We start from the raw sequence: 25,530 nt of genomic DNA, 5'->3' as shown, positions 1-25,530 counted from the left end.
ACCTCTCTCTAACATCTGACCCGCTTTCGAAGTGAAAGGGCACAGAGTATACCCTGATTTGGTGGCTGTGATGTAGGACAGGTTGCAGAGCCCTGGCCCAGTGACGTAGTCACATAACAAAGCCAAGGTCAGAATTCATGTCTCCTAGTGTCTAATCTCCGACAGCAAGATGTGAAAACAGCCAGCCAGAGTGTGAGCTTGAGTCCTAGCACAGAGAAAACCTGACCTCGTGGCATGCCACACAAGAGGGACAGCAGGCTGCAGAGGAGGCTGAGAAATGCAGAGAAGGGACCCACGCTGGTTGCCTTAACTTGTGACGATGTTTCAGTCCCCGCTCACATTTAAGGTCCTACTTAGCTTCCCCACTTTCTATTGTGCCTGCGATTCCTGTCATGTGAGAATCGGAGGTGGCCACCAGAAGTGTCACATCATCAAGTAGAAAGTAAAGCTCCATTACAATTTGCACAGGTTCTAAAGAAACTACAGCTGGGAAAATCAAGACTTATTAAGGCAGTTCATCATTTTAACCAAAATCTCTGCTAAAATTAAAGAATCTTAGTGGCCACCCACACTGCTGCCAGGCCCTCTGTCTCCCACAGACAGTTGTCTGCCACAGGCCAGAAGTGAGCACATAGATGCTAATGCTTAACCAAAGGCCTCATTGTGAATGGGCCCCTGACCCCCACCACTACTTAATCAACAATTCACTGTTAATCAAGACTGGTGCTCAGAGCCAGTGCAGAAACTTGGCTGTGAGTATAAATATGCCCCAAATATTTAGGAATATTTTGGCAAACTCTCAGAATAATAGTTCCTCAGTATAGGACAGTGAAATGACAGTCTGATTTGGTTCAGATTCTGATACAAAAGCTGACTCTGAGGGTTTACTAGAAAATAAATCAGAGACAAGGTACAGTAACAAGTTAAAAGGAAGAGGCCTTCAAAGCTGGAGGGAAGACCAAGGAGAACAGAAGCATATGTTTTATATTTACATGAGTAGTGGTCTCCTATCTTGCTAGCATGTAACAGTTAATGACAAAAATCACTCAGAGAAGCCTGAAGCTTTGAGAATAATGTGGCAAATTCTCTGCCTGACCAAATCATGGTCTCAAAGATCAAGGAGGGAGCGAGAGCATTCACCTGGCATGGGAGCTTGGCAGGCACCGTAGAAAGCAGATGATGCTAGGAATCCGCATGGAAGCCCTATTCTTTCCTATTCCCAGAGGTAAATAAAAGACAATATACTAAAGAGAAGGTTCTGTAAATATCACCCAGGGCCTAATGCCTCAACCAGACATCAGAACTTATTAAACAACTGCCCCTCAGAATGATCAAGCAGGCCCCAGGGCAGACACCTTCAACAAGGCACTGCCGGGACCAAGCTCCACTCACGCATGACTTCCATGACCCGGTGACGCAGAAAGGTGCGGCTGCTCTGGAGGGCTCCGAAACGCTTCAAGTCCAGTTCCCAGATGTTTTCTGATGGGGAACCGTGCACCATCCACTCAGCGAGGTACCTGTTTAGACGTGGGGGAAGCTGCTATACCTCCCATGGGACACTCTCCTAACTGTACGCGGAAGCAACAGCCAACAGAAACAGCCCGTCTTGTCACAGACCAGTTGAGAAATTGTGGGCAAATCCCTTAACTTTTCTGAACAAACAAACATGATCCATCTACTGCTCTCAAAACCACTGTGAGAATTTTAACTCTAGTAAGATTCCCTAGAAAGTGCTATAAGACAAGCCACATCTGTGAAAAAAGACGAAAATAGAGGTGTACTCTAATTTATCCATCCAGTGGTTTTTTCCTGGAAAACCCTTGGAGGTTATACAGCTATCTGACCATATCTCAGCTCCAGCCACTTTGGGTAACTCCTCTTCCCTGTTTTCAGAGCCATTCTATAAGTCACTCAAGAAAAATGGCCTCATCAATAAAAAATTCAGATCAATAAAAAAAATTCAGAAATTTAATGTGCTAAAATACACAGAACATAACAGAACATAGAACAAAACAGAACATAAAATTGAACACCTTAATCGTTTTCCTATGTGAGGTTCAGGGGCAGTACGTACTTCGACAGTGCCGGGTGGCCGCCACGGCCACCACCTCCTGAACTCTTCAACTTCCCAAACCGAAACTCCCTCCGCACAGCCCGCGGCCCCCTCCGCTCTGCTGCCCCAGCCTGCCAGCCGCCCCGGCACTCCAAGGAGTTCAGAGAAGTTCAACCACAGTGTTTGTCCTTTCTGACTGGCTGCTTTTAATTAGTATGTAATTTTTTCAAAAGACTTGTATTACTCAGCATGATCCTCTGTCTCACAGCACTTACGGTTTCCAAACTCAAATGCACTTGAAGGATCAACATTTGTAACCACTGCAGGAGCCCAAAAGTACATCTCACAGGCTCCAAGACTAATTCCAAAGAGTTCGCGACCACTATGCACAGTGACACTTCCGGAATATGCCACAGTGATGACCTTAGGGCACAACTCTCCAATCATGGCTACCTCCTCACAGTTAACGTGCCACACTGCCCACCCCCCGTGACGCGCCACAGGAGCAACAAGTGACTGCAGGAAGGAAGCGCCCGGCAAACGGGGGCAGAGCAAGGAAGACTTACCTCCCAGCCCCTCCACCGAACGAAAGGCCGGCAGAGTTCATTCCCGCCAGGACGAAGTAGCCCCTCACCGAAGGAGACTCGCCCATGATGCACCTCATGTCCGGGGTGAAGGTCTCAGGGCAGTTCACCAACTTCAGGATCTCCAGGGTCTCCAGGTCGGGCATGCGACGCAGGAGGGAACTCAGCAGGGGCTCTGAACCGTGAGAACAAACCCAAACACGGTCCTCAGCTTTAGGGGATTCAAAACGTTCCAACTCCTGCTTCCCGACTCCCTCGTATCACAGAGAACCTCCTGAAGGAGGCTTTCTCAGAAGAGCCAAATGGCCCGAGTCAGAAAGCAGAAACCATGCTGGAGTTAAGGGACAAACCTACGAAGTGCTTGGCATAAAGACAGAGAAAAAAGACACTCGTTAGAAAGGCGAGGAGCTGGGACGCCTGGGTGGCTCAGTTGGTTAAGCAGCTGCCTTCGGCTCAGGTCATGATCCCAGCGTCCTGGGATCGAGTCCCACATCGGGCTCCTTGCTCTGCAGGGAGCCTGCTTCTCCCTCTGACTCTGCCTTCCACTCTGTCTGCCTATGCTCGCTCTTGCTCGCTCTCTCTGACAAATAAATAAAATCTTAAAAAAAAAAAAAAAAAAAAAAAGAAAGGCGAGGAGCTGTGGAAGGGCACACAACACACAGAAGGACAAGTAAGATCGCCAAGGGACTGGTAGTTGGGGAAAAGCAAGGATTTCCCAAACTGGAACAGCTACAAAAGACAGGTCACCAGCCTGTTGGCAAGTCAGCCCGGCATCTGGGAATTACTCCGGGGGACAGTGGCAACAGATGAAACCAGACTGCAGCTGGCTGGTGGGTACACAGAGGGTTCTCTATACTATTCTCTGCATTTTTAAAAGTCTGAAATCTCCCACAATAAAAAGTTTATTTAAAAAAAAAAGTCTATTAAGGGTGGGAGGGGAAACTCTACATTATACACCATATCTTTGGAATCTGGGCCACAGGGCTGTATTAACTATCTGTATTTCTTTTTAGTAAGGAAATAAAAAAATTACAAAATCAAGGGGCATATAAATAGTGAATCACTGTGATATACACCTGAAACTAATACAGTATCATAGGTCAATTCTTCAATAAAAACAAAAACCAGCTAAAAGGGACACCTGGGTGGCTCAGTCATTACGCGTCTGCCTTTGGCTCAGGTCATGATCTGAGGGCCCTGGGATCGAGTCCTGAATTGGGCTCCCTGCTCAGAGGGAAGCCTGCTTCTCCCTCTCCCACTCCCCCTGCTTGTGTTCCCTCTCTCGCTGTGTCTCTGTCAAATAAATAAATAAAATCTTTTAAAAAAAAGTCTAAAAGACTACATTAACAAAAAGATTCTGCTTTCTAAAAATTTAATTTTCCAAGCTGCCTACAAAAAGGTTTCCTCCTAGCCTAGAATTTTAGCAGTTGTTTTAGGTATAGTAATAGGCCAGAAGTCCCTTAACTAAGATCTTTGTCCCCAGAATCTGCTACCCTGTAACCACAGCCTTAGACCAGGCAAACTCCGTAGGCTACCCTCTGTGAACATCTCATGGGGCTGTTACAAAGATCGAAGAATGAACTCTTCTTGAAAAATGCTTTCAGAAAGACAGCATCTTAGACAACACGGGGCATTACAGTTACCCCCTAGTTTGCGTACCAAAGTGATCCCAGTCTTCCTGCAGATTCTGAATCTCCAGCTGGTTCTTGCCCTCAGTGAAGATGGGCTTCGGGTTCTTCTCAAAGCCCCCAGACAAGATGCCACCCTGCCAGTTCCGGATATAAATCCTTCCGTCAGCATCCACAATAGCTGAGGAAGAGAAACAACAAGGGAGTGGGTGATAGAAGGTTCAGAGGTAGGCCAGCTCTCTAAGTGCACAGAAAAAGCAGAACCCAGACACCCATTATTAGCTTTATTAGCCAAAGAGCATCCAGGGAATGCAGACCTTTCGAGGTCATGGGGGAGGACCTGCCCCTCTCAGAGTCACAGGGGACACCGCTTCTCTGATCAGTTACCCAGAAGCTCTGACCCGGGCTCGCAACCAAACTATGGCACTGCTGCAGTGCTGCAGGAAAAGCCTAGCAGAATAGGGGGACCGCAAGCCCATTCTCAGGGTCGAGACCTTCCAGATGATGTCAAGCCCTCTCCTGTGGCACTCGGGGCCATGGAGCAACCAGACTGGAGCTCACCTAGAAGCCCTCTACAGTGTACGCCATTCCTGTCAAAAACTCCAGGTTACACTGCAAATATTCTTGGCCTGGACCTCTGTGTGGGGCTGCAATCAGCTTACAAAATCAACCAACCAAAAAATTGCTTCGGTGGAATGCCCATTTTGTCCATCCTTTCATAAAAAGTCCTTAGAGAAAAGGTAGAACTGAGTCGGCTTCCCCGTAACATGCTCCAGAAGAGACGAGGCTCTTCCGAGCACTATCCTGAGGAGAAAGTCTTCCTTTTCAGAGGACAGGACAGCGGCAAGGAAACAAGATTAAAAACAAAGTGTAAGTCCTCACTTGGTGTGTTGCTCTGCAGAGGGGTCTCCAAGGGGCGAGTCAGAAGGTAGAAGTGTTCGCAGGCATGTAACGGGATACTAACCGGCTCCTCGTTGGACAGACCCAGCTCGTATGCCCACTACAAACGGACAGATTGATTTGTGGGTGGGAAGAGGAAAGAAAGACAAATGAGCATGTTCAGCCGCTTGCCAGAGCTTAATTTCAAGTGGCCTGTGTGTGTGCTTGCCCCAAGGTCAGGTGTGGGAAGCCAAGGTGCAGCCTGCTTTAGTTATGTGGGCGGGGAGGAACACGGTCCTTTTTAAACCATAACAATTATTTTTAGACCAAAGAATGAGAGATTTAGCAACTCATAAAAGGAGCTCATTGGGGGACAAGTGATGCCCTTGTAACAAAACGCCTGATACCTACAAATCCCAGATACCGTCATATGTGATGTTCACAAGGCAAAAACCACCCCAGGTCCTCTGAAGATTGTAGAGTGGAAGGCAAGGAACCAATCTGCCTTAAAAGTAGGAGCAGCTTAGTGTTCTGAACCGAATCCACACTCCCGACACAAAAAATAGCCCTGTGCTTTATTTGCTGGGTGGCAGGATGAAATGAAACACCAAAGGAGACCCAACGCCAAGGATTTCTGTCAATGCCCGACCATTTCGCAGACTTCCTGGCACCGATTAACCCAGGGTGGCGGGAGGAAAAGGTCACCACTGGTGCTCCTCTCTGAGGACTGGCTGGAGGCCTCTGATTTAGAATAAAAGAATTCTGGGGGCACCTGGGTGGCTCAGTGGGTTAAAGCCTCTGCCTTCGGTTCAGGTCATGATCCCAGGGTCCTGGGATCAAGCCCCGCATCAGCCGCTCTGCTCAGCAGGGAGCCTGCTTCTCCCCCTCCCCTCTCTCTGCCCGACTCTCTGCCTACTTGTGATCTCTGTCTGTTAAATAAAAATAAAAATATTTTAAAAAAAAAAGAATTCTGGGGTGTCTGGGTGGCTCAGTGGGCTAAAGCCTCTGCCTTTGGCTCAGGTCATGATCTCAGGGTCCTGGGATTGAGCCCTGCATCGGGCTTTCTGCTTGTCAGGGGGCCTGCTTCCTCTTCTCTCTCTGCCTACATGTGATCTGTCAAATAAATAAATAAAATCTAAAAAAAAAAAAAAAAAGAATAAAAGAATTCTGAGGTTTCTAGTCCAAACAAGGAACAGGTGATCCCTGAGGACTGCTGAGTTCATCACTGCATTAACCTTACATCTCCATACCTAAAATCCCAGAGGGAACAGTGAAGTGAGAAAATCAGTGACCCAGTATGGTTGCTCCCCTACCTGACCAGCACAGTTGACAAAATACTGGCACTCGATCTGTCCTTTATCTGTCTCCACACCAGTAACTTGACCTTTCTTGACCATTACGTGAAGAACACTGGTCCGGTCATAAATCTGGACACCTGTTCCAAGGTAAAGAAAGTTGATGCATCCATTCTCTAATGGCCCAGAATTAAGGTCTCTGTAGCAGATTCTCAACCCCTGAGAAACACTGAAAAAGCCAGGTCAGTGATTTATTTAAAAAAAAAAAAAAAAAAAAAAAAAAAATTCCCAGGAACCACATCCTGAGACTATATCAGTGGGCCTTTCCCAAGACTTAAAACAGCGGACAACGTTAGCACACAACTCCATTCCAGGAATCATAAAAGGGGTAGGGGAGAAAAAGTTCAAATAAAGCACCTTAAATCCTAATGCACCCACACCGTGAATCAGTTCATCCAAAGAGAACACCGTAGACAGTGGTTAGTCTTCCCCTCGTTCATTCCAACCCCAGGACACAACCAGCTGTGGATTTAGTCCACTTGTGTCTTTTGACCTTGGAGCTTCTCATGTTCTTGGGGGTGGGGGGAGTCCCATAGGCCTGAAGTGCACTGATCAGTACTAAAAGCAGTTCCTTAGAACTTTATTAAGAAAAATATGGCCCTGAGGAAACATTTATTAACAGATAGTACATTCAAACAAACACTCTAAGAGGCAATGCTCAGAAACGGAAGCTGAACTGGAGTCACCGCCAGTTGTGAGACACCTTCTTATGTAACCTCTTCCTTCCTCACCCAGGAACCCGCTTACCATTTTGGGAGGCAGCACTGGCCAGGGCAAGAGCCACATCAGCAGAGGACACCACGGCATCCTCGGGAACATGCATGGCCCCCACCAGGTCGTGCACGTTGAGGAGAGGGTGAAGTTCAGCGACCTTCTTGGGAGAGATGATCTCAGAAGGGATGCCTATGACACTGCCGCAGAACACAAGGGGACAATGATATGCATGGCCCTCTGGCAGAGGTCAGTCTGACAGGAGCATCAGGACAGGCTTCTAGCCTCATACGTACTTCAGCCTTGAGTTGATGCGCTTCAGGGAGATCAGCCGGTCCTGAGTTTGGGCCAGAAAGACCGAGCCTGTCCTTATGTAACCTGTAAGGAAAACCAGCCCAGACTGAGCAGCCCAGGCCTCCCGTAGGGGTCAGAGGGGCAAGCCCCCTAGACTGTAAGTTCGAAGACCAGTGAGGGGTCCTGGAACCACCACCACCCAGACATCCTCGGCTAGGGTTTTGGGAGGATCGAGTTGGATTTTCATGTACATCTTCAATAATCACTCGTAAAATAAAAATGAGAGATACTGTTGCTACAAAGCTTTTTGAAAGGGAATGTACCCCAGAACCCATCTCCTTCTTCAGTTTTTTTAGCCTTTTTCCCTGTGGTTTTGGTGGGAGTGTGACCCGATGCAGGCCACTCACAACACCGGTGCCCAGGGGCTGGGCCCTCCCTCTCTCACTGCAGCACAGCCAGTGGGCCTGTGGCCACAGTCAGCCCACCAGACAGACCCTCCTGGGTGGCATACTGGGTCTGGAGCAAGTGGGTGACTGCTGGAGGCCGGTGATCTCAGGTGCAGCAGCATCCTGGCCAGACCGGCCCTGTTTCAGCTGAGGGGCTGCCTGCACTGGGTTCCCCCTGGTCCAGCCTCTAGCTCCCTTCTCCAGCTGGCAGCCTTCCGCCAACTCGACTGGCTCCCATGGCCTTCCAACAAACTCCCTTCTGTCCAAGTTGGCCGGAGTCAATTCCTGGTCTTTGCAGTCAGCATACCTGACACAACCTTGATCGCGCTTGAGTCAGTGACAATCTCCCTAACATACTTCACTTTCAGTTCTGATGATGAAAAAGCTAAATCAATCAGGCCATCTTTATAAAAGACAGCACTGGAGGATCTCTTAAATATATTTCTCGTCTCTTTTGAAATCATCAGGTAAATATGCCCTTCCCTGACACAACAAGAATGTCTCAGTTCGGAGATTAAATTTCAGAGACTGCTTTTTAAAAACTGCAGACAGACAGGCCAGTGGGGTGATCGTGGCCAGCGAGGGGGCTGATCACAAGGAGTCTCACCTGCAGACAAGGCTTTAGCAGTCACTTCCCACTCCCTAGCAAACAGTCCCCCGGGAGGACAGGGCCACTGTGCACAAAGCTGCACATCACAGCACACGCATGAGGCCAAACTGCACTCTTCCCCACAGAACCACCGGCCACAACAGTCTGTCACTGCTTCACAAGCCTCCCTGTCCACTGTCTTCCCACAGAGGACTTTTAAAATTTGGTCTAGAGCTTCCTGACATAAAACGTGCTTTATCCCAGGTTTGAAGCCATAACATAGAACTTCTCAGGTTTGGTAAGAGAAGGTAGATATCTGATACTAAAAAACAAGTCAGAGGGGCGCCTGGGTGGCTCAGTGGGTTAAAAAACAAGTCAGAGAAGAAATACAAATGGCCAATAGACCTAAGAAATAATATTTAAGTGATAAAGATGCAAACTGGAATCCGATAACTTTTTCCATCTCTCATATTAGTAAAAATGAAAATAATACCCAACGTGGGGCACCTGGCCGGCTCAGCTGATAGAGCACGTGACTCTTGCTCTCGGGGTCATGAGTTCAAGCCTCACATTGGGCAGAGAGATTAGTTAACAAGAAAGTAGAATGGAAACCCCATATGTAGTACTGAGGAGACGCTGAGGCAGTAAGCGCGCTCACACCTGCTGGTGACGGGTAGCTCCTTCGGGGACAGATCTGGCCATACCTATCAGAGTTGAAAATACGAACGCTTTTTGCTCAAATCATCAATCTTCTAGAACTCTGTCTTTTAGAAACAGCAAGAGAAAACAAATGCAAACTACAGGGATCTGTACTGCATCTCTCCAACAACCAAAAAAGGATACTATGAACATCAGGTAATGGGAAGTGGACAAACCAACGGCGCATACTGGGGCACCCTCCTCTGCTGTTATGAAAGGCAAACTGGTTTTTTTTTTTTTTTTTTTTTTTTTTTAGATTTTATTCATTTATGAGAGAAAGAGTAAGAGAGAGCGCAAGCAAGCATGAGTGGGAGAGACAGGCAGAGGGCAAAGCCGGCTTCCCGCTGAGCAGGGAGCACAACCTAGAGCTCGATCCCAGGACCCCGAGACCATGCCCTGAACTGAAGGTAGACTGAGCCTCCCAGGCGCCCCAAAGCACTTATTCACATGAGCTGCCTCACAGAGCCTTCCATAATACGCTTTAATGATTATTTTAAATATTTTTGCATTTAATGAAACAAAAAATGAACATGTACCAAACAATTCCCGATTCAAAAGATGGTATGAAGAGCATATGATGAACTGATAAACACCAACAAAAGGTAAAGCAAACTTTGGAGACACAAGATCTGCATGGACCACCTCATCTGAAGTAGTGACATGTCAGATTAGTAAAGGAGCAAAGACACCCCTCACGTAAATGCACTCTCTCTGAGGATTAGCGTGTAATATCCGGAAATCCAGCTTGTATACAGGTCACGTGTCTTCATTTAATGGCTCAAAACCAGTCCCCCGACTGACCCCTGCACATCCTGCCGGGTAACGGAATTCTCCTCTGGGGACCCCCATTCCCCTTTCCGCTGCACCATGGCTGAACCGCAACGGGGGTGACAGACTAGCGTGACCCCTGCACCCTCCCTGGCCTGACTTCCCTGCTGCCCTGCAAAGCAACAGGGAGACACCAGGCTCCAAATGCGGTTCCAGGAAATGACCCAGAACTCAAGTGAGATGAACTTCCCTTGTAGACAAGAGGCCTACGGCCCGGGTTCCTCTCGCATCCAAGCAGGTAAGCGATGCAGGGCTCGGCAAAGCACGAGGAACCGAACCCGGGACCGCAAGTCGGCAGTTCCGGCTCGGGGCCCGCGGGGCAGACCCTCTCCTGACTCCAACTCTGCTCCCACCCGACTCAAGTACCCGTTGCCCCCAAATTAAATCCAACCAAAAGGGACCCGCTCCCGCCTGTCCTACACGCAGCAGCCAACCTCCGTGACAAAAGCAGAGGTGGTGAGGAGCGGGGACGCCTTTTACCATCTTCACTGAGTCCGCACCGCTCCAGAGGAAGCCCGGCCAAATCTGAGGACACTGTGGGGGGCGGGGAGACCCCAGGCTCATCCACTGGGCAGAGGGCCACGGCCTCTTCCCTCCCCTCCTCCAGCTCCTCTCCTGGCATCTCCCCTCTGCACGAACACAGCCACCCGCTCCCAGTTCCCAGACATTCAGTCTTGATCCAAGATTTACACGCGAGGCGACGCTTCGCAAGAGTAGGAATCCTGTGAAAGGGAAATGCCATAAAACCTCAGCCTCTGAGTACATCAACTCTCACCCTCCCAACGACAGCCGTGTCGCGGGTCACATAAGCGCTGAACGGGCAGCAAAGGAGACATCCCCGGTGCTTATGCTGCAACCCCTGGCAGGGCCACCTCAGCGGGCGAGCACGTCAGGCTACTACCAACCTTGCCAGGATCAGCCTGGAACCATCTGGGATCTGAATTACACGGGTCTTCAGAAGAGCAACCCTGACGGACACGGGCGTCCTGAATTTTCAGCTCTAGACCCCGCTACCCCCCCAGGACAACTCCCGTGGCCACCAAACGGTTTCATCGGCCCCTGGGCTTCCGGCCGATCCGTCACCTGACGACACGTGGACAGACACCCTCTACCTTGTGACCCTGCGGGGCTGTCCCGGGGCTCGGCCCTCCCTCTACTTGCTCTGGTCATACTTAGCTCGCGATTGCCTGGGGTCTTTCCCCTTGACGACACACATGACGGGTAACCTACGTTTAAGCTCTTTGGTCAGAAACAGCCTTCAGAGCAACCGGGCAGGTGCCGCGGCTCAGAGCAATGTCACCATCACGCACCGAACCGGGGCAAGTCTTCGGCGGCTTCGTTCAGGAGCCACGTGTGGCCACTTGCTAGATAGACTTCAGTGAGTGAAGTCACAGCAAACGGCCCAGGGAGCCGTTCACATCCTGAGGATGACAGGCTCTGGAAAGGATCCGGGGTAAGGACGGATCCCCTCGACCGGCGGGCAGGGAAACGGGACACAGCGCAACACGCTGACAGACTCGCGCCAGGAAAAGACCCCGGCGAGCGGCAGCGCCGGCCTGGGACTCGAGTCCTGACCACCGAACCCGCGGGCTGACGCGGTGCCGGGCGCAGACGGCCCAGAGCCCCGGAGTCCGCACCACAGGCTGACCGGCGGGCGGCGGATTACCTGCTTACCTGTCTGGATGCCCGTTTCTTGCTCTAACTGGTGGTAGAGCTTGTTGGAATAGTCTGCCATCTTCTGCTCGATGGTCAGGTGCCTGGCGGTGCTCAGGATGCCAGCACAGAACCTCGTGGAGCCAGCAGCCAGCCTGCAGGACACATCCAAAATGCCATCAGATGGACTCGCTCCCCCCGCGCGACGGCAGCTAGGTCAGAGACCCTCATTATGGCATCGTCTGTCAGCTGGGAAGGGGGAGGCCACCTCCCTAGCCACCGACAGCCCACAGTCCCCTCGACGGCAGGATACTCCACATGGGCACAGAAAAAGGAACGAGAGAAAGCTTTTCTGCCACAATATGGAACAACCCTAACGAGCAAAGCAAGGGGAGGGACACTGTTTAAGGTGCGCTACCAACCTGAATACAAAAGTGGAAAAAATAACAAATGAATGCCCAGGTACACATCCGAGCTGACTGATAAAGACGCGCTCATATGCGCGGGGAGCATCTGGAATGATACACAAGGAACTTAACTTGCCTCCAGCGAGGGAAACTTCGAGCTAGAATCTGGAGCGGGGGGCAGATTTTCCCCTGTACACTCTCTACAATTTTCACTCTGAGTCGTGTACATGTATTGCCTACTCAGAAATAAATACAACAGACGTGTTAAAGGTCATCCACTTTCTGGCAGGCAACAGCACAGAAAGGGGACATTCGGGGGAAAGTGAAACAGCCTGAAACAGAGCATGAACCTCAGTTAACCACTGTGGCACCTGCCGGATCCATGACATCCAACCGGGACCCCACTCTGCAACGCGCCTCCTGGGCCGAGGCGCACGGGCACGCCGCACGACCTTCGTGACTGTTCTGTCCCTTTACCACTGCACTCGAGTTGCGTGAGCCCCATAAAGGAAAGGAGCAGAGATGCACAGACTCTTCCGGCTCGGCTCACAGAGGAAGCTCCCGAGCCACAGGGCTGGTGTTGCTGTGGACTACAGTGGAGAGGACAAGACGGCGAGGTGCGCCATGACCCCGAAATGAAGCACTCTCTCTGAGGAGACCTGCCATGCTGGAACCGGGCAGCTCCCTCTGAGCCGAAGAACACGGGCATAATCATCGCACAAGCGCGTCCAGGAGCCTTTCTGTGGCTCTTCTCCTGCTACTGAGTGCCAGTCAGCCTGGCTACTATTGGGCCCATGTTACTTGGAGGGGAGGGGAGGGGATGAGGGGAGCCCGAGCAGTGGGTGCAACACAGCCCCACACCGTGTGTGTCTGCTCCTTACCTGCCCTGCTCCAAAAGGACAATATCCTTCCACCCCATCTTGGAGAGGTGATAGGCCACGGATGTGCCCATGATCCCGCCACCGCAGATGACCACCTGCGCCTGGGCGGGCAGGGCGACAGAATGCGCCTCGGCGGCCGACGCACTGCTCCTCCCCGACGACCGGTTCTGCCATCCTCGGCCGGGCCTTTGTCTTCGGACCGCCGACAGCAACCGAAAAAACATCCCGTCTGTCGGCAGCTCGGAGGTGTGCTCTCACTCAGCTACGGCGGAGATCCCCGACATTCACACTAGACGGAGAAAGCAATCAGATTTCATTCCACCGTACTCCGTGCTCAGGATTACTGAGAAAGGGAAAGGAGGCGACAGAGACCAGCTAGCCACGCTTTCTGCCAGTGTCTGAGGCCCTGCAGTTCCAGATGCTTCACCAGCTATAGAGACAGCAGGGGACGACCTTTATGCAACTGTCATTAGAGACACAGAACGCAAGGGGGCGTTGGAGTGCCTGTGAGGGTGCCCACAGCAGGGGCGGCCCGTACCCAGATCAAACAAGGAGCAAAGCCAACGTGCTGGAATAACTGAAGTCATGTGCCAAATAGGACGGACGGGAACAAGGAACATTGGAAAAGAGACCTGATGGTGACCAGGAATCAGCGGGCTGCGTCTTCCGGACAGAGGCACAAGCATGTGCAAAGGCCCCGGGTGGGGGGTGGGGTGGGCAGACCTTGAGAAGTCCCAGCACAGAAAGGAGGCCAATGTGCCCACAGCGTGATCAGCGGAGTGGACCCACGACAAGGCTGGAGAGGCAGGCAGAAAGCGAGGACACACAGCCCTTGGATGCCATCGCGACAAGCTGGGATTCCACTCCAAGTGCAAAGGAAAATACAGAAGCAGGGAATGAAATAACTGGACATGCTTTTCCAAGATCAGTCCGGCTCCACGGTGGGGAGAGGACTGGAGAACGAGAGGAAAAGCAGGGCTGGGAAGCGACCGCCGTAGTCCTAGAGGGAGGGCACGGAGACTCAGAGCAGGATGGTGGCAGTGGAGTCAGAGCCGCAACTGAATTGTTCTGGACGCGAAATGACAGAACTGACGTGCCAGCAAAGGGGATGTTAAAATGGGGCAAGGGGAGAAATAAGGCAGACGGCAGAGCTTCTGGGTTAAGCAACCGATGCCACTTAGCACAGTGTGAAGGGCCAGGGATGGGGACGGAGGCGGGCAGGGAGAGTGAGCGAGAGGGAGGCTGTGAAGGGGCGCAGGCGGGCCAACAGCCCACCCGAGGGGTTACACGCAAGATGTCTGGCGGGCATCCACGGGGAAAGGACCAGCAGTGGTCAGACATCCAGGCCTGAAGCCAAGGACCAGCGCAGGTATCTGGAGACCCAGCATGCTGAGGAACAAGCAGGACCCTGAGGCTCCCCAGCACGCAGAGCTTGGGAAGAGGAAGAAGTACCGGACAGAGGACAGAGCGCTGGGGAGACGGACAGCATCCAGACAAACAGATGGGGTTCAAGAGACAGAGAAGGAGCCGTGGCGAGGCAGAAAGAGGCCTGGGCTGTAGTGTCACAGAAGCCAAGAGAGGAAAGGGGCTTTAAGAAGCGGGTCCCGGGACGCCTGGGTGGCTCAGTTGGTTGGACGACTGCCTTCGGCTCAGGTCATGATCCTGGAGTCCCGGGATCGGGTCCCGCATCGGGCTCCCAGCTCCATGTGCAGTCTGCTTCTCCCTCTGACCTTCTCCTTGCTCATGCTCTCTCTCACTCTCTCTCTCTCTCAAGTAAATAAATAAAATCTTTAAAAAAAAAAAAAAAAGTGGTTCCCTATGGATGGTGCCTGAGGGACCCTGCAGCACGATGGACAAGGGTCTGCTGGGACAGCAGAGGTCCTTGGTGTCCCCAAAAAGAGCATTCCCAGGGGAGTGCTCGGGATGAAACCGGGGCCACAGCAAGCTCCCGAGCGAGCGAGGAGATGAGGGAGTGAGGACTGTTCCTTCACTTTCTGTTCTGAAGGGAGCAGAGCAAGGCTCTTGGTCTCTAAAGGCACGGGCCCTGAACCTGTTTCACTGCTGGCGGGAACGGCCGGGAAAAGGGAAAGAGGTGGATCTGGAAGGAGAGCTGGTGACAAAGAATGAGGTCCTGGAAGAGGAGAGAGAGGACCCAAAGCTGTGGTGAGGGACGGTGTGCGCCGTGTCTGCACAGGCCGCGGGCTGGAGGGAGACTCAGGGACCGGCAGGCCTCCTCCCAGATGCAGGGGTGGGTGGGGGAGTCCAGCTTGGCTTATCCTGCACCCTCGGGTGTCACAGGCTGGGACCAGCATCATCAGAGAGAGAAGCAAAAGGGTATGGGATCGGATCACCAGGGAGAACTACTCTCCCAGCAAAGCAGAGGCCTGTTCAAGGTTCAGGAAACTGCAGACACACCTGCCGGGAGACGGCAGGGTCACCAGCGGGTCGCCAGCATTGGGGGGGAGGGGACTTCCGAGGAGAGCCCCGGCAGACAGCACGCCCAGCAGCATGCGGGGCCCCAAAATCCCAACTCGTCCAAGGCCAAGGTGTGGCGCCTATCCACCACAAACCTCTCCGAACAGAGACTGAGCAAGGCCTACACCGCATCCCAAGTCAAATCCTACCCAACCAGGGCCGATCACTCGGCTGCCTCGCAGTAGTCACCAGGCCTCCTCGCACCCTTGGTCCCTGCCCAAGGGTCTCAAGAGAGAAGCTTCTTCCTGCAACCTCGTGGCCACAGCACCAACTTCTGTGCTTCCCTCCCTCCCCACCACCCTGCACCCTCCCCTCCAGATCTCTCCACTGTGCCCTCCAGAGGATCCTTTCCAAAGTTAAGCCCTGGCCCTTCGCCCAGTACCTCTCTCCTGGGTGTCCACAGAGCCACAGCTCCTCTGAGGGAGCGGCCACCCCTTCCTGGCCAGCCGCGTTCTACTGAGCTCGCCTCCAGGGGGCGGCAGGGAGCATGCTCCTCCCCTTCCCCCTCCCCCTCCCTTCGGAAGGATTACAGCTTGGTCACACTGGAACAGACCCAGTTCCTCCATGGCTCAGGCCAGTGGCTACCCCCTGCCTAACCGGGGGGGGGGGGGGGGGGGGGGCATCACGGGTTCAGCCACAGGCAGATGTCTGTGTATGTTCTGCCTCTGAACCCGCAGCACTGATCCTCTCCAGACCTCGGATCCCCCACCTTCCTTCCTTCAAAGCAGATAACCCCACTCATCTCCTCCCCTGAAACTCCACCGACAATCCCACTGGCATCTGCAACCATCTCTCCTTCCCTCAGAGAGTCCAAAGTTCAAGGCTCCAAGAGCCCCAGAACCCTCCCCCTCCTCCCCAGGAACCCAGGTCCGTGAACCCAACTCCTCCTCCATGTGCCTTCGGTGCCCTCCTGACCCTCAGCGTTTTCACATGTTCAAGTCCTCCCAATCCACTGAAGAAACAGAACAAAGCCTCCATAAATGTCTTTGAGTAGCGATTTTTCACTTTAAAAATTCTAAATGATAAAAAAATATGGTCTTGGCGGAAAACACAAACATAGAAGGCAATTATGATTTCCCATCGGGGTGCCTGGGTGGCTCAGTTGGTTGAATGTCGGACTTGGCTTCAGCCCATGTCATGGTCTCAGTGTCAGGGGATCGAGCCCCATATAGGGATTCTCTCTCCCTCTGCCTCTTTCCCCACTTATGGGCACATGTGCACCTGCGTGCGGTCTCTCAAATAAATGAGTAAAATTTAAAACAACGATTTCCCACCATACGAAATAAGCAGTCCCATGTGCTGCTCTGCTCTGCACCCGAGTGCTGCCGCCTGACTGTGTCCTTCTTCCCTTACCCCTCAGTGACTGCACGGTCTGCCGGTGGTCAAGCCAGAGGTTCCTCTTTTCTTTGAAGATTTTATTTATCTATTTATCAGAGACAGAGAGCGTGCACAGGCAGGGGGAGTGGCAGCCAGAGCAGGCAGAGGAAGAAGTAGGCTGCCTTGCCTAGGTCCCAATGCGGGACTGGGTCCCAGGACCCTGGGATCATGACCTGACCTGAGCCAAAGGCAGCCACTTAACTGACTGAGCCACCCAGGCGTCCTGAGCCAGAAGTGACTCTTAATGCGAACTCACAACCTGTCTTTTCACTTGACGAATACCTTCAGGAAAGGGCTTCCTGTATGTTCTGTCCCTTTTTCCCCCATTTCCTTTCTGTCCCGAACCAAAGCAGTTTGGCTTCTGTGCACCCCCTCCCCCAACAGCCAGGAATGCTGCTCTCACCGAGAAGGCTCATGTTGCCAACTTCTGGGAACACTGGCCCCCTCCTCATAAGGTCCTCTTCAAGCACCGCATGTCGCCCACCGCTCCCTCTACTCACACCCTCTTTCGTGGTTTAATCCTGACTCCTACTACCCTGGCCACGTCTTTGCTGGCTGCTCTCCCTTGTCCATCTTTCCGAGTCCATGTCCCTCATGGGGGCTCTGGGACCAGTTACTCCCCTCGGTCCCCTACTCTCCGGGGGATTTCACTACCTACCGTGACCGAGGGCCCAATCCACAGCGGCCCCAACATTTGCGTCTGCACCTCCAAGGGAACAACAGCAAGTCCGCTGGGGCTCCCAGAGGTCAAAATGGACACATCCAACAGGGAAACCCATCCTCCACAATCTCCAAATCTTCTCCATTTCTGTGTCCCCAGTGTGACTCCATATATGAGAACCCTGGGTGTTACCCTGGGCTCCTCCTCTCTTGGCTCCTCTATGCAGCCAACCTGCAAGGACCAAGGATTCCACAGGCTTCATTTCCCTCAGGTGGACCGACTTCTCCCACCGCCGCCGCCGCCCCCCCCACCCCCCCCACCCCCCCCCCCGCTGCTGCAGCTACCTGAGTACAGGCGGCTACCCTTGCTCAGATTACCGAAGAAGCTTCCTGAAAGGGTTTCCACAGCCCGTTCTCCCCACACCCCACAATCCTGACACAGGACTCTAAGCCAGTCTTCTCAAATGAAAAATCTTGTTTCACGCCCCTGCTTAAAACTCTTCAGTGTCTTTCTGATGCCCTCAGGAAAAGGCAATCTCCTTCGCAGAAGTGCAAGACCCTTCACTCTCTGGCTCATTTCTTAACTCTGCTCTCTCTGGAGCCAGGCTGAACCTTTCTGTAACTAATTCCTCAAACAGGATAGGATTCTGAAACCCCCCGGGATCCGGGCACACTGTTCCTCTAACCAAACAGTATAGCTCTCGCCACTCTCCACCCACTCCCCAAACAAGGGTAACGCCAAGGCTCTCAGCCTGAAATCTTATTAGACCCCTCCCCCAGCACTGGGTCAGGTGGCCCTCCTATGTTCTCCCATCGCACCCTGGGCTTCTCCCAGCACAGAGCTTCCCGGACCATGTTGGTCAATCAGGGAAACAGCACAACAGCCCAGCTGAGAATGTAGGCTTTACAGAGAGACAGACAGCTGGCGGTTTGAAAGCCTCCACCCACCTCTCATTAGCTCTAGGACTTGCAGCAAGTTATTCCATCCCCATGCTTTGGGCTCCTCATCCACGAGGTAAGCTAGGACGACCTGCCTCACACAGCTGCTACAAACACCCAATCAGAATAGAAGGAAAAACATGGCCACTGGACCTAAGAAGCACTTGGTAAAGATACTTTTTAGTATCATATAACCATGGAGATCTCTGGGAACTGGGACCAATGATATAACTTGATCATACTTCTCCCAGCATTCAGGATAGGCACCTAGGAAATGTAAGTTGCTAAATGGATAAGAAGAGAGAACACACGGGGGTGGGGAGGGAGGAGTTCAATGAGGATTCAGAGATCTCAAGGCTAGGCTCTCAGACTTCAGGGGATATCTAAATCACGTGAAAGAATTTTTAAAAAGAAAATGGGAATATTTTCAAAGGCAGTTACAATCTACCAGATGCTGCGTTAGGTGTACAACTGACTTAAAACTGACTTAAAACTCACAAACCTATAAGGCACTAAAATTTCTTTTCTACTGCTTGGGGAACCTGAGGCACAGGGAAGGAACTCGACCAAGCTTCTCTAATGCCAATAGTGGCAGAGCCAGGAGTAAGACCCTGTCGGGATGGCACCACAGAGTCTACCCTAGAATCTTTACTCCCTGCTACCCATCAAACAACCTCAGACGAGTACAGAAGCGGTAGCTGTGAGGCCAGAACCACAAGACACATCCCTTGGTGGGATAAAAGGAATTGCAAATGCCACAGAAGACACATATTAACAGATGAGGTTTAAGATGAAATAAACAATGTTAGAAACCTAGACTGTTCCAGGGAAAAAAAAAAAAAAAAAAAAACAGCCTAGGGTGATGAGAACCAAGTAGATTTGTGACCTTGTGTGCATCATGACCTTGAAAGAATCAGTGAGTGGTGGAGGCAAACAAGAACCAAAAAAGATTTAAAGTGGATCCAAACAAAGAAAGGCAGATGCCAGAGTATCCAAGTAGGTTTGGCAGCAAAACCAAGGCCAAGCTTGACGGCAGAGAAGGGAAAGTCACTAGACAAGAAACCGAAGGTGTCAAAAACAAAGAAAAAAAAGCGATAACCGGATTTAAAATATGTGTGTGTGTAAAAATACATATCTTAAGCTTTATTTAAGTACTCTCCACACCCCATTCGGGACTCACATGCTCTTCCGACTAAACAAGTCACGCGCCCAAAAGAAATTATATTTTTAAAAAACTAAGACGACCCTACAATGCCTTCCGCTAAGAAGAAAAATTATCTGCCGAGCAAACTCAATATCGGGACTAGGTATGCCCACATCTGCTTACACCAACACGACCAAGAGGGCAGCTCCAAGTCCCTCTGAGTCGTTCCTCTGTACGGTCACAGCGTGTGTACAAACGGGCCGCTGGGGACAACGAAGACTGGTGAGGGGAGAGCGGTTAAGATGTCCCTCACCTGCCTCAGCCCTAGAGCCCCCCCCCCCCCCAAGGACTTTTCTCTCCCAGGCTCCCCCTCTGGAGAGTCGGACCCTGCCGGTGCTGGGTGTGTAATTCTCAACAAGTGCCACCGGGTGATCAGACAAGTTTAAGAAATCAAAGGAACCGCCAGCGCCGGCCAGGTGTGCCGGCCAGGTGTGCCCTGGGGCGCGGCTCCCCACCCCCTTCCCTCCGCAGCCCCGTACGTCACGCTCACACACACCGGCAAAGGACACCTGAAGACGCCCGCACCCCATCTGTGTGCTTCACATCGGTGCCGAGTGCTCACGCATCACGAAGACGGCCCACTGCCCCGGGCCTACACTGTCCCCGCTAACTTGGCTGCCGCACTCTGCAGCAGTCCTGCAAGTTAGTGAGGCGCAGGCGGACCGCAGCGCGTCTCCAGGCGGGAAAGCAACTGCGCCCGCAGCGGACGAAGACCTGCGAGCCCGGCCTCCTCCGCCCTAGGGGCTTGCAAGCCGAGGCCCGGAGCGCGAAGCGCGGTCACCGCCGGCGCTCTGGACGTCGGGCTGAGGCGGCGGACGCCCCCTGAGGGGCCGCGGCGCAGGCCCCGGGGCAGCCGGGCACTAGTCTCCGAAACCCGGACCACCTCGGCCGGACGGAGCACAGCCGCGGACAGGCTGGGAGAGATGAGGCGAATCCCTCTCGACCCCGGCCGCCAGAGGCCTGAGGCCACCCGGCGCAAGCGACACGAAACGCGGAGCGGCCGGGACCAGCCCCGAGGGAGACCAGAGCGGAAAGGGGGGCGCTGAGACGCGCTGAGAGGAGGCCAGAGCGGCCCCACAGCGGTTCCTTACCTCACGGGCCTCCGAGCGCTCCGCGGTCAGCACCACCCCGGCGGCAGCCGGGCAGCAGCCACAACAGTTGCGAGGGGTCCCGGCACCAGAACGCTGGGAGCCGGGAAAGGAAAGAGGCGGGGCAGAGGGAGTAAAAAGTTCCGGGGAACGCCGGGGACCGCGACCTTCCGCGCTTTACGGCCCCCACAAGGGTACGCCGGAGCGAGATCGCTCCCGCGCACGCGCGCGCCGTGACGTCCCCGTGGCGGCCCCTCCCCTGCCACGTGTGGCTTGTTTGGGTCTCGCGAGGCCCCGCCCCTGATTACTGGAGGTCCCCCTGCGGTGGTCCGGTGGTCTTGACCTCCGGCCACCCACCAGATTGACCTCTGCAGGTGGACCCGGGAGGTCCGCGGTGGGGCGCTCGCCTGCGGTGCTCTGGGGAGCGTGGAGCTTCGTTTTGCCCTCCAGGCGCGTTCCCACTTCTGTCCCCGGGTGGGTCGAGGCTCAAAGCCGCTCTGGACCCGCAGGCTCTCGGCTCTTCCCGGGCGAGGCGGGATTTATAGAGGCCCTGAGCTCTGGCACCCTGCACCTTCCTGGCCTGTCTGGGACGAGGGAAATGGACTCTCTCGGTCCATCTTCTGACAAGGCCCCCGTCCAGCCCCTCCTCACTGTCAGCGGCCCCGTTTTCTTTCCCTGGTGGAACTCATCACCAGGTGCAGTCTGTGGTGGTCGACTGCCTTTCCCGCCAGGTGCAAGCCTGCCGTCTCCCGACAGAACCTCAGTCCGAGGCACGGCTATGTCCTCAGCACTCGCAGCCCTTCCTGGCACCTCGTCCAGTCACTAGTTCTCTGATTGGAGAGCGTTCTGGGGGTGCAGCGGCCCCTGCAGGTTGCGCCACACTATTTCTTGTTCGTTAAATTCGGGCTCCCCCTCACCCCCACTGAGCCCATCTTGTTTCCTTATGGTTTCTTTGGGCCAGGCACCCTGCTGGGCGAAGGGATTCCGCAGTGCACAAGAAAGAGAGGGCTTCTTCCGTTAGGGAGGGGTAAGAAAGGTCCCGGGATCCCTGTGGTACCACACCAGCCCATGAGCTGCATACTTTCTAGCCCAGACTCGCGGGTTAACTCACTCGATACAGTGCAGATGAGTTCTTGGCTGCCTGAGGACAGAAGGTCCGCCATGACTAGTCTGACCCATGACAGTTTAAGACGTCCTGGCTCCTGTGCTAGAGAAATACTTTTGAATATTTTGGCTAATGACCCAGAGCCTGGTGTCACCTGACCGCCCCAAAAGAAGCAGAGAGAAACTAACTCATCTGAGGTGTATTCCTGGGTAAGTCTTTCCCGATCTCCAGACATGGTGATGTGGGGAGAAAACCTTTGCTAGCTTTCCTGATGAGCAGCTTGACCTATGCCGTTTGCAGGCTTATGAATTTGGGAGAAACCTCGCTGTGTGTGGGAACCGGAGGGTGAAGTAAAGTGATCGTTAAGGTGTTCATTCCATTCTGTGGACAAGCAGTGCTTGGCGAACAAGCCGTACGGATTTCTCCCTGCTTCCCTCAGCTATCCCCGTTGTTCATCTCTGCAAAGTCCCAAGCCTCCTTTTATTGTCCTTTCTTGTTGATTCTCGTACTCCATAGGCTCTCATACCCACCAACTGTGCTATTCGTCAAGAGGACTGAGCATTGTTTTCTGTTCTGGCTCCTCGTGCGTGAAAGGTCGGAGTGATTTCTTGCACGATACTTCACAGAGCAGAGCTGCCCATGTACACACATCCTCGGGGGACTTTATTCTCATGATATTTGGATTTGCCTTTGTAAAACTTCTGCCTTCTCTCAAGGACAGAAATTAGAAGGGGTGGGGAGGGTATTTATCGCATCTCAAAGTATCTGTGCTGGATCTTTTGATTCTTTGCACACCAAGAATGGCAGCTGGGAGCATCTCTCTTCTCCAAGCCAGGTTCTCGGGCCTTACTCTAGAATGTCCCATGGTGGGTGTAGACAGGAAAGAGAACAACAAAGCACCTTCAGTCATTCCAAGTGTTCCCATCCTCCCCCCAGAGCCTCCCATCCCCACATCAAATGCCTTTCCGCAGCTTCTTTCCGTCAACGGTCAACGGGTTTCTAGCAGCCCAGTTCACACTTCACTCTCTACCCTTGGGATCTGGGAAATGCCATTGTAATGACTGCACAGGGCTGTAACTCCTTATTTGCATTTGTGAGCATGCTGTTTGCTCAGTCCTTTTCAATCCCAGAGCAGCGACAGCAAGAGGTCCTGAGGACATCTGAGGCACTTTAGGGCACAGGATCTTTCTCAGGAGCCCTGGTGACTTTTGGCACCCAGAACAACCAGCATTTCTGATTCCATGAAGGCGGTAGGAACATCGTTCCCTGTACTTCTATCAAGCCAGATTTTAGTTAAGATGTTCTTTTCATGCTGCTAGGTTTGTAAATGAATAAACAAACACGTTCCTTACTCTGGCTGTGTTTACTTGTGAAACACTCTTCATCTCTAGTTATTGGTGTATGTATTTGCCATCACAAAGGCTGAACAGGGTACATAAGACCATCTGCATCTGTGTCACCAGAGTGCGAAACAGACTCGGGACTCCGAGGTCCAGCAGACACAGGATTACATCACCCTCCACATGGTGGTGGCATGGCTGGAAACTGAAAGCCTCCCTCTCTCCTTCTGAAGGTCACAAAGACTCACACCCAAGTCTCTAACACACGGAACTGTGAACTAGTCAGTGAGTGCTAAGCATGGACTAGACGCCAGCGGTGGTGCCTGAGAGTCATCTGGGGCACCTAAAGCAATCCCCTCCAAGTGAATCAGAACCAACAGGGCTGGAAATCTGCTCAGGACTTCTGAGACCCTTCCAGGAGCTGCTCTTGTGCCTAGAAACCAATGGATGCCAACTGTTTAAGAGACTGCAAGGCACATGGGTTAGGGAGAACTTTCGCTGGTCCCTGAGCAGGACAAGGGGTATCTTATACATCATCCCATGTAACCTTTATAACAATCTCGGGAGGGGAGGTTTGAGTGGATGCTGGAGGCTCAGAAGGAACATGACGTTGCCCAGATCACACAGCTTGGGGGAAGGGCTGGAGCTGAACCAGAAAGGTCCGTGCACTGTAGCACAGGGCAGGTGGCCGGGAGGCTGTGTGAGGCCCACTGACCCGCAGCCTAAATCGGCTGCCCAGCCAAACCGCAGTCACCTGCAGGCCCTCAAGCTCAAGAGGAAACACTTGTGGAAGGCACCGGCTGTTGGTGCCTTCTCTCTCGTCTCGTCTGACACCTTGTGCAGCTCAGGTGTGTGTGGGGGGATTTCTCTGACGGCGTGGCCATGTAGGAGTGACGCCAGCAGGGCCTCATCCCCTTGAGGAATTCTCCACTCGCTGCCAGCATGGAGTCACTGGTATCTATTCTGCTCATCCAAGCCATGTTCCAGCAACTCCATGCGGGAATCCCACAGACTGATACGCCAGCAACAACCTCCTCATCCTGTCTTCTAAATCTCCTTTTATTTCAGGTCCATGAATGGTCTACCGAGCCCCACACCGGGTAGGCACCTGTCCCCCTCCCCCGACTTCTCCCTGGACCTCTGCCTCATCGCCCAGCTCCACCGAGACTGGGTCCCCAGATCTCGTCTCTTCTGGCCTCCCATTCCCCACCCCTGCCGCTGGAGTTCTGAGCGTTGGCAAGCTTGCTGCAATGATCATCCCTAAAATGATGTCCCTGCTTCTGGTGTCCCTTCATCCTCACTCTGCAGGACTGTCCTTCCCAAGCACGTGAGATCATTTTACTCCCTGGTGTAACTTAACAGCTCCTTGGGACTCCCCGTTGCTGGGGAGACCGTGCTCAGACTCCTTAGCGTGGCAGAGCTCTGTCTCCATAGGTGGGACTGGCAGAGCTGCCCCAGGCAGCTTTGGGGCCAACTGTGTGTGACTCAGGGGCCCGGATCCTGGCCCGTTTGCCCCTGTGTGCGACTGATCCTATCCCCCACCCTCCTCTCAAGTCACACTCCAGCAAGCCCATATTTTGCTCACTAAGGTGCCCTTCCTGGCACCTGTCCTTCTGTCCTTGGGGAAAAGTTCTGAATTGAGAATCAAATGATGCCCCCCAGGCCCCTCATGTCAGCCTGGCAGACCCCTCCAGAATTCCAAAACCTTCTCCCACCATCACCACGATGGTGGTGCAGCCTTTCCTGCCCAAGACAACTGGCCCCCCTTTGGCGTGTCACCTCTACTCTTTCCACCTCTGTCTTTCCTGGTAGTTTCCCCTCCGCCTTCTGTCACTCTCTCAAACAAGGACTGGTTTCTCTTGAACCCCCAGCATCTAGTATCGTGCCTGGAAGCTAACATATGATTGAGCAAATGGGGCAACGTTTCGAGCAAAAACTCCTTTTGCCAATCTGTAAAATGGGATAATGTCCTGGCCTCAGAGAGCAGAGGGCATTTGGTTACTGCAGCTGCCCCTCAATCCGACCAGTAGATGGCACTGTGACACACGAATTGAGGTTTCCCTGGGGCCTCCCAGGCCAGCTAATGGAGTGCAGGTCCTCAGGGTGAACTAGAAACCCAAATCAGATCAATCAAATCTCCCCCTGAGAGGGGATACCCCATGTGGCCCTCGTGACTCAGGAGGGGCTGAGGAGAGGCTCCTTTGTGCAGCCTTGAAAAGAGAGATGTGCCCTTTCTGTCCTGCTGTCCTCCCCTGGAGGGGTCTGTGGAGTTAGGGAGCCTCAGACACTTGGCTCTGGGGGATGAGTCAGACGATGCCCTGGGGTGAAAGGGCCG

The 25,530-nt window shown here is 53.0% G+C and overlaps 1 protein-coding gene across 5 annotated transcripts in view; it reads right to left on the bottom strand.

The window, feature by feature from the left end:
- The window catches only part of PDPR (pyruvate dehydrogenase phosphatase regulatory subunit), a 36,833-nt gene extending 15,880 nt beyond the window's left edge, over positions 1-20,953 (bottom strand). For 2 of the 5 annotated variants that reach the window (XR_009348970.1, XM_059153696.1), the window contains exons 1-10: positions 20,754-20,953; positions 13,008-13,296; positions 11,741-11,874; positions 7,507-7,588; positions 7,247-7,410; positions 6,458-6,579; positions 5,148-5,265; positions 4,297-4,446; positions 2,620-2,812; positions 1,393-1,517 (exon numbers count right to left, since the gene is read on the bottom strand). Coding sequence is in view for 4 of the 5 variants with exons in the window: in XM_059153696.1 (XP_059009679.1) it covers positions 1,393-1,517; positions 2,620-2,812; positions 4,297-4,446; positions 5,148-5,265; positions 6,458-6,579; positions 7,247-7,410; positions 7,507-7,588; positions 11,741-11,874; positions 13,008-13,231 (1,312 nt within the window). In the remaining variant the exon portion in view is untranslated. Of the gene's footprint in view, positions 1-1,392; positions 1,518-2,619; positions 2,813-4,296; positions 4,447-5,147; positions 5,266-6,457; positions 6,580-7,246; positions 7,411-7,506; positions 7,589-11,740; positions 11,875-13,007; positions 13,297-17,517; positions 17,697-20,753 lie in introns of those variants that run through there. The other 3 variants (XM_059153697.1, XM_059153698.1, XM_059153699.1) reach the window with 3 other exon arrangements.
- Between the last annotated feature and the right edge of the window lie 4,577 nt (positions 20,954-25,530).

Source organism: Mustela lutreola, chromosome 16, assembly GCF_030435805.1.
Source record: "Mustela lutreola isolate mMusLut2 chromosome 16, mMusLut2.pri, whole genome shotgun sequence".
Classification (NCBI taxonomy): domain Eukaryota; kingdom Metazoa; phylum Chordata; class Mammalia; order Carnivora; family Mustelidae; genus Mustela; species Mustela lutreola.
This window is presented reverse-complemented; position numbering and strand designations above follow the sequence as displayed.